The sequence below is a fragment of the Pocillopora verrucosa genome, chromosome 5 (genome assembly GCF_036669915.1).
Source record: "Pocillopora verrucosa isolate sample1 chromosome 5, ASM3666991v2, whole genome shotgun sequence".
Lineage (NCBI taxonomy): Eukaryota > Metazoa > Cnidaria > Anthozoa > Scleractinia > Pocilloporidae > Pocillopora > Pocillopora verrucosa.
In genome coordinates this window covers 11,594,732-11,606,843 of record NC_089316.1, presented here as the reverse complement: position 1 = coordinate 11,606,843, position 12,112 = coordinate 11,594,732, and the positions used below count along the sequence as shown (strand labels likewise).

Here is a 12,112-nt window from a genome sequence, read left to right as displayed (position 1 = left end):
AAAAATGGGAATGAATTCACTTCAAAGTTGTTTATATCGATAACCTTCACGCCAACACGTGCCACTTTAGTTTGCATAAATTAGAGTGACGTCACAGAACACGATTAGTGTCAGGTTTGCGTAGACGTTCCGACCTCGCTTCCGTTTCACCTTGATGGGGGAGGGTACGGCTACGCGTGGGCTATTTTGACAGCTTGGTCCTAGGATTGATGGACACAGTAAACTGTCAGAAGGACCTTAAGAAATTTTCTAAAGAAGAATGGAAGAAGGTGGGGTAACCTGCCCTGCGCTTGACTGGGTTAGTGCCACTGAGACCATGGAAAGCTCCGGTCAGTTGAGCCTTATAGCTTCTACATGAAATCTGACATACCCTTTAACATCGTTTTATTGATTAAGTGACGGTTCAGCCGAAAGTTATGATATACTCCTATTTGCCCTAAACTTATTGTGGTTTATTCTATCTTAACTTACAATGATTTTTTGAATCTGTGAACATACAAGTTTTCTAATTGTTTTTCTCTGAACGTAAACAGAGTTTCATGAGACTTAGTGGTGTATGAACGCTGTTCTTCTACGAGGACGTGAATTCAGGCAAAAGATTAGTAATCCTTTTTTTTTTTGTCGATGACACGGAAAAAGAAGGTCGCGGAAGTGGTTTTTCTTGTGAATTTAATGGCGTACATTACTTGTTTATTCCATCTCCTGCTTCTACTATATCCTGATCATATAGACGATATTATGTTTATGATTATGTTTGTTATGTTGCTATGGAAATTGATAGCGATTCGCCATTTTCACTGAAACATACAGTTCCTCCTTAACATTTCCCATGTGAGTAATTGATCCAGCGAATTGGTGAAGAGGATCAAGTTTGATCGCAGACTACAAGCACAGCCCCAAGAAAAATAATTTCTTGGCCTAAGTTTCGCACTCACGACTTTAATTGGGCTTTTAATTTCTTCTGACTTAGTCGTCTATTAAATATTTCTTTCTGTCTTTTAGTGCTATGTACACTCTTAGACCTGCGGAGTTTTTTATCCTCTTTGTTGGGATTTCAAATAATTTCCGTTGTAAAAGGAGGGACTGGAAAATAACACTAAACTTATGAACAAAAATATAAACAGCTGGTGCCCTCATTTCTGACATGAGGGACAAACAATTAAGTATCACTTGTCTGCAACATGATATAACTTGAAGAAGAAACTTAAGAGAGTTCATTAGTAAAGGAAACAAGAGTGAAAATATAATTTATGTGTGAAGATTGTTGGATACATATTCATCTTTGTCCATTAGGTTCGCTAAGGTTGAAAAATGAGCTATTTACGGGGCAAAAAAATATATAAGGTAGTAAGAACCAAACGTTTTCGCCACTAAGTTATTATCAGGGTAAATAAGCACTGTCCACTAAATTGCATATTTTATATCCTTAAGTTATTACCGACGGGAGTCGTTTCGCAACGTAGGAATTAATTTTCTCATTCAAACTAGGCTTCAAAAGTTGCATCGTGAGCCTTTCAAGTATTCGGGGCTGATAAAAAGACTTTTCCCGGTAGATCATGCCCCAGTTGAAAGAATGCGAACGATTCTCTCGAGGGTGGCATGTAGGTTCCAAATCATTCTACATGTTTGTCAATGACGTATCCTCGCTTTTCACGGAAGTAAATGTGGAGGACACCATTGACTACATCACTAAATAAATTTACACGAATAACAAATTACCCAAACTAAACTTCTCTCTAGCTCTCTGCTACTTCCCGAAAAACACTCGTCGCGAAACTCCTTCCGTCGGAAATTACTTAGGTATATAAAATATTATCAATTTGGCGGAATGTGTTTATTTACTTGATGATAACCAAGTGTCGAAAACGTTTGGTTTTTACTCTTTAATATATTTTCTCCTGATAAATGGCTCATATTCATTTCTCATTCTATGTTGTAATTAAGCACACTGAAATTAAACCGAACAATTCTTATCTAAACAGCTTCACTCGACATCAGTTACATTTCCGAGCGGGATCTAAAAGATGCTATTAAAGTTTGATGAGGAAAGAGTCATAGACGCTGAAAATTATTCAATTATAAACACAATAATGTAAATATCTATGACTAAAGAAAATTAAAAAGTCTTTTCACTTAATCCTTTCCTTTATGCTCTCCGTATGAGAAAAAGACGATTTAACCATCAGTCCTCGAGAAGAATAGTCACGGTGAAAAAAAAGGAAAAAAAAAAGGAAAACACTGCAACCTAATGCAGTTTGAAGGAAACTTAAAACCTGTTTAGCGACAGGCCTATGTTGAAGGTCACCTAACAAAACATATCGTATGGCTTATACTGTTTTCATTCTCGCAATTTTCTAGCACCTGCCTATCTAGTTAGGAAGTAGAAATGAAATAAACATTTATTCTTTTTCATCATATTCTTTCTGACAGTGAAGACTAAACATGCATCTCAGCATCATATTTCTTCTTTGCGCCGTTGACTACGGCATAGGCCGTTTTTCAGGGCCAAATTTCAAAGCTGTTAACTTTGCCAAAAAGATAAAGAGACAAAAGCTGAACGGAAGCCTGATAAGAGATATAGAAGTGGATTCGGAAAGTTCCTGTCAGTTTGAGTGTGTGTATGAAGAGCGATGTCAGTCTTACAACTTTGGAACCATAAAGGGCGACTCAAACAAATTCAAGTGTCAACTGAGCGACTCTGATCGATTTGCTGGATTTGCTAACTTTATCGAGGATAAAGATTTCATTTACAGGGGAATAAAGGTAAGCTAAATCTGTTTAGTGCATCAACAATGACTTCTAATGTGGATCAGAATTAAAATCTTGATTAACTTTGAATTATTTAAGCTTTCATTTCTTCTTTTACCTCCTTATCTGCTTAAGAAGATCTGTAAATAATCGTGATAGAAATTTTCCGGCTGTTGACGTTAGGGGAAGGGGGCTCCACTCACGAAAACGGCTAGATTTTTCGCGAAAAATGTTTCGATTTGTTTTATATATAAAGCCTTCATTCTTGCTTTTCTTTCAAGTAAATCTTCCATGTCAACTAGTCGCATTTTGCTATCCAACAAGAAAGGATGTGTATTCTGTTGCGCTTCGTAATAAAATTGTCGCATATTGTAGCAAGACTTGGTTTTCTTAGACGGAGCGTAAGGAGACCCACTCATGGCTATAACCATCGTCAATGATGATAAAAAGATACTGATAAAAGTAATGATTATCACATTGATGATAAAAATGAAAACAACCATTGATTATGATATCATTATCGTCATCATCATCATCATCATTATCATGGTGGTAAATTTCCCTAAGAACAAGGCTTGTGTATGGTCTCGTAGACTTTGTTTATCTCCCAACCTATCAAAGGTTTTCTGTTGCACGTAACAGGGTGCGCAAGCCAAAGGCCATATCTTGAAGAAATTTGTGCAAATCCTGTTCGCAACCAAATGAGTTGCTATCCTTCGAATATCCCTGCGCTATTGAAAGAAAGAAACTCCTTTGACTTACAGATGTTTAGGAAGTTACTCGACACAACTTTTTTCTTTAGAGCGCGTGTGAAGAAGACAGTTTCCGATGTGGTGATCACAGTATATGCGTTCCCAACTATCAAGATGACAGCATTCGATGCCAGTGTAAGCATGGCTTCACAGGAAAACCTTGCGGTAGGTATATTTCGCTTTGTTTAGGTATAGAAAAAGCCTCAATTGTCATATAAAGAAGTGATTTCGAATAGGTTCTTTATTTCCTCGCAAATTAATAGAACCGAAAAGCTGCTCTCAATTATTTCAAGATGGTTTCAATTCCAGTGGCGTATACACCATCAATCCAGATGGCGGCAAACCAATCCAAGTGTTATGTGACATGATCACAGACGGTGGAGGCTGGACCGTTTTTCAGAAACGCTTGGACGGCTCTGTTGACTTCTATCTTAAATGGCAATCCTACAAAAACGGCTTCGGAGATCTGAGCGGAGAGTTCTGGCTTGGAAACGACAATCTTCACCGTTTAACAGCTGCTGATCATGTCATGTTGAGAGTTGACCTGGAAGACTTTGAAGGGAACATCAAATATGCTGAGTACACGGATTTTGGTGTGGCAGACGAAGCTGATAAGTACCGGCTTTTGATTGGAGGATACAAGGGCACCGCTGGTGACTCTATGACGCTACATAAGTAAGTAAGGAATTTAGGTTGACTGAGACAGAATCCATTTCCAGCCGCGGGAAGCATGTTTCGAATAGGGATGTAGCTTTAGAAATTGATTTCGAAGGGAACTAATCATGAACGGCTTATCACATCTAGTTTGAATTTTGTATGTAAAGAGAAACATTTCCAGATAAAACAAAGGAAAACGTATGGCTTTGATGTTTATTTTGGAAGTTTAATGTTTTATTGGTCTCCATCTTCGTTTAAATTTTGAATCGTCACAATCACAATCATAAATGGGCATAACTAAAATTGTTCCGAAAAAATCAAAGGACAAATTTGTCATGTAAAATGTTTGCTTCGTCTGTTGCATCCGCATCAAAAAAATTTGAAAGCCGTCCAAAATTCCGTCAGTGCCTGATGTGTTCATAAGACTGGCCAGCCAAGTTTGCCAAAGGATTAAACCTCCAATTTCTAGGATTCGTACAAGCCGTTTTAAAAATTTCAATCCCCGTGTTTTGGAACAAAAGATAACTATTGCCTTCCTGCTATACTGCTTTCAGTTCAATTACACGCTGATCGTAGCTTTTACGACAAATAATCGACAAGTTTCTCACGGTTTTGTTTATTAAGTCGATTTTGTTCAGTTTTTACCCGGGACAAATGTTGTCGGCGGTGCATTTGAAGATTTGCCCGCCTCGATCAAAATTTTTCAAGTCGCGACAAACAATCTGCACTTGTAAAATGTTGATGTTGACAGGAAACATTTGATTTCATTTCAGCAATATGAGGTTTTCTACGAATGATCAAGACAATGACGGAGGTAACAGCCACTGCTCCCAACTCTTCAAGGGAGCCTGGTGGTACGAAAGCTGTCATCACTCCAATCTGAACGGATTGTATCTCAGTGGCTCCCATGTGTCTAATGCTAATGGGGTCAACTGGTATTCTTTCAGGGGCTATAAATACTCACTAAAACGCACCGAGATGAAAGTAAAAACCAAAGCATAAGACAATGTCTAACCCAAGATAACGCGCAAATCAAATCGAGGCTTCAACATCCCCCCCCCCAGGCAACACTCGGGCATTTGACTGTCGTTCTTTCAAAAGGGTGGGGAACTTGAACCTTTCCTAGGTGGGGTGGGCAATTTGTCTGAACCTGCCAAGTCCTTCCAGCGGAATACACGTGTTTTATGTCTTAGTATGGAGCTGTTAAAAGGTAAAGAGTTCACTTTCGCAAAAAGATGGCTACGAGGGAAAGGTCTACAAGAAAGTTACAGTCAGTGATCTTGCTTCTTACAAAAAATTGACGGCAATTTGAACGAGCCAGTCTTTAAAAGTTCAAATGCCCGGGGAGTTTCGGGGGGGGGGGATGTTGAAGCTTTTGAATTGATTGACGCTTAACCGACAAAACACGATTTGAACTGAAACTCGCGCTAAACCTAAGTCAGCATGTTGATACGTATATATGATGACACTACTAAATTGAATTTTGTTAGTAGCTTCAATGCAATTTTTAGCATTGAATTAGTATTTAGGTGGAGCTTATAGTAAACAATGCCATATTTTTTTTCAAAATGAACACTGTCTGTTGCATCCATGTTTTGTTATTTAACAAAGTTTATGAAGCCTTGGACCTACTTTGAGTGCAATAGAAAGTATCTATTTCACTTGTATAGTCCTCACAGTTACTTACTGCGATTTACTATGGGACACATGCTCCCCATCATCAACGCTAGAGCTCGAGTATATACATGTATGTGCTGCTAAAGTCATACATAGACTGCCTTGGGACACTCAGGATGTTCTATCCTTGACTGTGTGGGATTCATATTTAAATATGTATGAAACTGGGTGATTGCTTTTATTTATATACAGGGTACATAATGATATGGAGGCAGATGATATTCTGTCTTTTTAATTAAATCTAGAGTAGTAGTTCTAATTATTATTTATGCAACTCCCCAAGTTTTAAATTACCACATCTTAACATAGATTTAGGGAGAACCTCTCTAGGATGAAGAGGGCTTTTAGCCTAGAATATAACCGTCAACATGTTATTTCAGAAGGAAGCCTTTACAAACTCGAATAAATACCAAGATTACTTTTATTATTGTCTACTATTTGCAAACATTTTGATTTACACTTAGAACTTTAGATTAATAGTGTATTGTTGTATGTCGTACATGCAAGTCCATATCAGCTCTGTTGCTTTTAACTTTTTAACTTACGGTAAATAAAGTATTAATTGATGTTCATTGATTTATTGATTAACCAATTCATAAACGAAAGTTAGTCTTACTTAGGTCGATAACGTTTTCTGAGTAACCAAGTCACCAATAAGATTCCGTAATAGAACATTTTAAAAATTAGGGGCACACGAGATTTAAAAGGAAAAACTAAAGGCATGTAACGAACTCCGTTCTCTTGAAGAAGCTTTTGTGTGTTCCCTAATCTATCCAAAAACCCTCCTACTTTGTTTTGGTTTGTTTTGTTTTTTAGTTTCTTATTTTTTAGGGACTTTTTGGTGAAGTTTTCTTCCAAGTGGATGCATTCGTTTTCATGGAATAAAAGCAGCTAGCGTCCGCTCCACTGTAAATCTTGCATGGGCTCATCATACTATAGGTTGCCTAAATTTCAGTCTCACTCAAGTTAAAACGCTTCGAAATATAATAGACAGCGCTGTCCCCCGAAATCCTGTTACTCTGTTTTTAACAGAATAACAGAATAAGCACCTCCTAAAAAGGGGAAGAATCTATTTAAAAGCAAATTAGTTTTGGCATATATTCGAATTCGAAGTAGCTCATTTCCGTTTGCGCTAACAACCATACTAGAAACTAATCTCTAAATTACTGCAGTTGAGTAACGCGTATGCAGTTTAAAGCCAATCCCGAATTCAAAGCACTTCCTTTGATATAATACTCATACATTTGCACCGGAAAATAAACATGAGCAATCATTCAACTACTTGTTGGATATCAACAGTCAACTTATCCAACATCTGCCTATTAAAACGGTGTACGACGATATTCTAAGTAAACTTTAACAACTTCAAAAACAAAATACCAATCCAATTGAATTATCATAAGTTCAAATTAGTTCAACAGATCTCGTAATGTTATTCTTTAACAATATGCAAATTTTGGCTTCCCATCCTTGCTTCCGAATCTGCTGAGCTGCAACGTCTGCTCGGATGGAGAAGCTTTCGAAGATACTTATAATTTCTGAATGTAAATTGTAAAATAATATTTCCCTTCCCCTATTAAAGACTGGTCTCCATGAGGTTCTCTTACGGACAAAATATCGAACATAGATACATTAATGTCTTATTCAATTGCGTTATTGTTATGCGTTATAATACAAATCTTAAAATAAAATAAATCAATTTTACCCAGAATACATCGATTTTGGATGTCATACATCGATGTTGTGCAGCGTACATCGCTTTCCTGACTCATTCACGCGAGACCTTATTTAACTAAAAGATGTTCAATAAAACTAAAAGATGAGGGAGCGGAAATAGATGATGAGGGAGCGGCTGAATTTTTTAGTCACCGTTTACGAGAAAACCAAAGAACTCTTGTCACTTTGACTCTAAATGAAGTTGAGGTGATCTCTGATCTAAACGAACTTGTTTTCCTTATGAACCAACTTTCAAGGGACTTTGACAGAATTTTCGAGGACTCGGAACGTTCTACGTTTACTGCACCATCGTCCTTAAACGATCGTCTTTCAACTGTGGCTAGGAACGGTTTAGTTGGCAGACCAAGGCTACAGATCTTACAGCAATGACACAGGTTTTCGTTGGGCTGATATCTGAAGAATTCTTGGATGAGAGTATTGCTTATGGCAAAATTGGTTTTGGCAAGATATAGACATGAAAGGATGATCCCTCCTTATCTTACTTTCAGTTAACAGTTGTGTTATTCTTAGGCCCACAAACCATTTTTATTCATAATTTTTCATAGGACGTAAAAAAAACACACATAGAATCATAATCACTATGAGGTTGAATAAGGGAGGGCGTAAGTTGAGGTTTTAAGGCAAAAAATCTTTGCAATTGGTACAATTATCCATGACTTTACATATGCTTATGGGAACGTTTTGCTCCTTCATTGCTAGAAATCTCTACTGCTCAAATTAATACAAAATCTCTTAATTTCCTAAGCAGTGGCCAAGGAAAATGTGCCAGTGGACCCTTCATATAAAACAATAAAATTTTCAAATCCGTTTAGGTTACTCAGGAAATGTTCCACGTTCAAAGTTTCAGTTTCAAGTTACTCAGCACTGTTAACTGTTTCATTAACAGCATGATAAACTCAACACTAACAAAAAGAGCTTTCAAGAGCTCATTTACAAGAGTATAAACTTCTCTGCAATAGCCATTATGCATGCAATGTAGCCACAACTTTACCTTATTTGTTATTGTTTTGAGTGATAGCAAATCAAGGCTAGATCTCATGTCAAAGTGTTTATACTATGAAGCATTTAGTACATTATGCCACTATAACATCATGTATTTTTTTCCCAGCTATTAAAAGTTTTATACTCCTTTGTATCAGTAAGGCTGATAGATTTGAGATTATACCTGATTATTGTTACTGTTTCCCATTTACATTGTCATTAGTAATTTTATTCTTGGCATACTGACATGTATAGCAGTAACCAGTTTATACTAACTGTTTTAAGAGTTCATTCCAAGTATATGAAGTTAATACTGTAAATCATGAACAGCAGTTTAAATAAAAAGAAGCAATCTGCAATACCACTTGGCGAGCTATGATTCCATCATGATCACCAGTTTTGAAGGCTGCATCTCTAGCTTCTTGCAGTGGCAATTCTTGGTTATGTGTCAGAGTAGTAATTGTGTCAGGTACCGAAACTGCATAGTCACTCTGCATGTCAGGTACAGGCCCTTCTTCATCAATCCCATGATGGTCAAAATTAACAGCCTTGCTGGCAGTCACATCTGTCACAGCCTTATACCCAGAATTTCTGAAATGTAGCATTCCTTGTATCCAGAGCTGATTGGGAGAGAAATTGCATTGTGTGCTTACAGGACGATTATTGCACTGACCGCTAAATTAGTTCATTGCATTGCATCTGCCTATCTGAGTAATAGTGGTAATGATAATAATAATAATGACAACAACAACAATAATGATCATAACAGCAAGAAGAGGCATTTGTTGACCACCCATGAGTAACAGGCATGATAGTCGGGAATTTTGAGCATAATATCTGGGGAAGGTGGGGGCTGGGAAACTGGATTAGGGTGATTAGTGAGGGGGCTAAATAGAATTGGGGGAGGTATCGCAAATCATGAGTTGAGTTGGCATTAATGCTCATGCATCAAAATTACAGCCTGACCACCCTTGTACCACAGATTTAAAACCGCTTGTCGCAAAATTAGAAAAGAACCCTTAAAAGGTACCAAGATCCTGTTTTATGGGCATAGCTTGATATGTTTTTCACCCCTAAGAGGAAACAGTTCTGAAACAACACAGTTAACCGTAAGCACTAAAACATGGAACGATCTAAATCCACCTAAAAACCATCTACAACCACCTACAACCATCTACTACTACCTCAAAAATTTCAACAACCACCTCAAAAAAATCTACAGCCACTCGCAAACCATCTAAAACCATCTAAAACAAGGCATAAATGTCTAAAATAAGACGAGACGACAACATGTCACGTACATGAAATGCGAGAATCGAACGAAACCTCTACCACCCCCTGAAATCTTACTCTTAGTGTTCCTTTGCCCTTCTGCACTTTCCAATAGCCTACCCGAAGACGTAAAAAATCCTTCGATGTTGGGCAGCCAAATCCGTGCACCTTGCATACTGCTTCTCAAACTTCATTGATCATTTGCCTCTATTCCCGCCATTTTGTTATTTACCGGGGCCTCTTGCTTAATGAGTCAGGAAAGTGATGTATAATGCACAACATCGATGTATGACATCCAAATCGATGTATTCCGGATGAAATTGATTTATTTTATTTTAAGACTTGTATTATAACGCATAACAATAACGTAATTGAACAAAACATTAATGTATCCATGTTCGATATTTTGTCCGTAAAAAAGCCTCATAGGTCTCTTTCTATATTAAACAGGGCACTAAAGCAAACCACACCCAAGGCCCACTATGGAAGCCGAAAAGGGACAATCCAAAAATATTTTGCAAATCCATAAAAAAATATTCAGAATCTTTTAGACAAATCGCTTTTGAAAAGGTTGTCAAATCGAGAAAACAATTTCAAATCCTTGTTTAATTCATAGATCCACAAATAACTTTCGCGGAAAATCGAAAATAGTTTACAATCCAAGAATCGTTCCTTAAATCCAGAAAATTTTCGCAAATCGAGAAAAATATTTTGTCACGTGACACTTTCGCCCGGCCGTGAGAATAAAGATCATTGAAAGACAGACCGACACGGACTCCCCATGTGGCTTTTGTGGTCGTGTCACATTATCGCCTTCAAATTATATTTATGCTCTTACAAGCATGTCTTTAAGAAATTTTCCCTTTTTGTAAGAGATGGTCTGAGGTTTTTAAGAAATTGTTTTCAGCAAGGACTGATTGTGTATGTTTGGTCTCTTTAATGTTCCACATCAACGGCAGAATAGCTCATTACTCACAAATTCTTTTCCAATACACTTGGTCCAGTTTAGTCCGTTCGCGTAGTGACTCCAAGTCGACCTGGTGCAACCTAGTGCGATACGATGAGCTGTAATGTGACAAAGTGCTGACTACTGGCGCAAGTGTCACGTCACAAAATATTTTTCTCCATTTTCGTAAATCTTCTGGATTTTGGAAAGACTCCTGGATTGAAGACTATTTTCGATTTTCGTTAAAGTTACTTGTGGATCTTTAAATAAAACCAGGATTTGAAATTGTTCTCTCGATTTGAAAAACTTTCCAAAAGCGATTTGTCTATTAGATATCGATTCTAAACATTTTTTCGGATTTGCAAAAGATTTTTGGATTGTCCCTTCTCTGCTTCCGTAATAACAGGTAATTAAGTGTTAGCAACTGAGTTGAATACGTAAATTGGGCACCGTAATGAGTTAGAAGGATGACGTTTCGAGCGTTAGCCCTTCGTCTGAGCTCTGACGGAAATGAAAACCAGCTTAGCAGAAAGTTAACAAAACATTTTGTTTATACTGTTTTTATTCTCGCAATTTTCTTGCACCTGGTTATCTAGTTAGGAAATAGAACGAAATAACTCATTCCTTTTTATCATACTCTTTCTGATAGTGAAGACTAAACATGTATCTCAGCATAATATGTCTTCTTTGCGCCTTTGCCTATGGCATAAGCCGTATTTGAGGGCCAAATTTCAAGGCAATTAACTTTGCCGAAAAGATAAAGGGACAAAAGCTGAAAAGAAGCCTGATAAGAGATGGAGAAGTAGATTCGGACAATAATCATGATAGGATTTTGCCCGCCGTTGGTGTTAGGGGAAAGAGACTAGACGAACAAAAACAGTTAGGTTTTCGAGAAAAAATAATTCAAATGACTTTGAGGTCATTTTGGCGATGAATACCGGATGAGAGGCTGTTAAAGACGGTATAAATCAGTCTGATAGAGAGTGGCATATCTAGAGCCTTAATTCTCGCTTTTCTTTTGACGTAAATCTTGCATGTGAACTAGTCGCGTTTTGCTGTCCAAAAGGAAAGGATGTGTCTTCTGTTGCGCTTCGTAATAAAATTGTCGCATATTGTAGCAAGACTTGGTTTTCTTGGACAGAGAGTAAGGGGACCCCCTCATGGCTATAGTCATCGTCAATGATGATAAAAAATACTGATAAAAGTAATAATAGTGGCGGTGATGTAATAACAACTACTATTCATCATGATATCGTCATCATCATCATCATCATCATCGTCATCATTGTTATCATGCTGGTAACCTCAAATCCGAGGTCTCTCTTTTCCTTAGAACGAGGCA

At 37.4% G+C, this 12,112-nt stretch overlaps 1 protein-coding gene across 1 annotated transcript; it reads left to right on the top strand.

Moving 5' to 3' along the window:
• Positions 1 to 246: 246 nt before the first annotated feature.
• On the top strand, positions 247 to 5,726 carry LOC131798088 (microfibril-associated glycoprotein 4-like). Its single transcript, XM_066167425.1, has 5 exons — positions 247 to 329; positions 2,431 to 2,763; positions 3,551 to 3,665; positions 3,764 to 4,175; positions 4,931 to 5,726. The coding sequence occupies exons 2-5, from the start codon at positions 2,443 to 2,445 to the stop codon at positions 5,157 to 5,159; spliced, it is 1,077 nt and encodes a 358-aa protein (XP_066023522.1). The 5' UTR covers positions 247 to 329; positions 2,431 to 2,442; the 3' UTR covers positions 5,160 to 5,726.
• Positions 5,727 to 12,112: the final 6,386 nt, after the last annotated feature.

What these genes read in the sequence shown, in the direction of transcription:
- LOC131798088 (XM_066167425.1), top strand. Translation starts at nt 2,443, where the DNA reads ATGCATCTCAGCATCATATTTCTTCTTTGCGCCGTTGACTACGGCATA. An exon ending in TCATTTACAGGGGAATAAAG is followed by an intron (nt 2,764 to 3,550) that starts GTAAGCTAAATC and finishes TTTTTTCTTTAG; the next exon opens with AGCGCGTGTGAAGAAGACAG. An exon ending in GACTCTATGACGCTACATAA is followed by an intron (nt 4,176 to 4,930) that starts GTAAGTAAGGAA and finishes ATTTCATTTCAG; the next exon opens with CAATATGAGGTTTTCTACGA.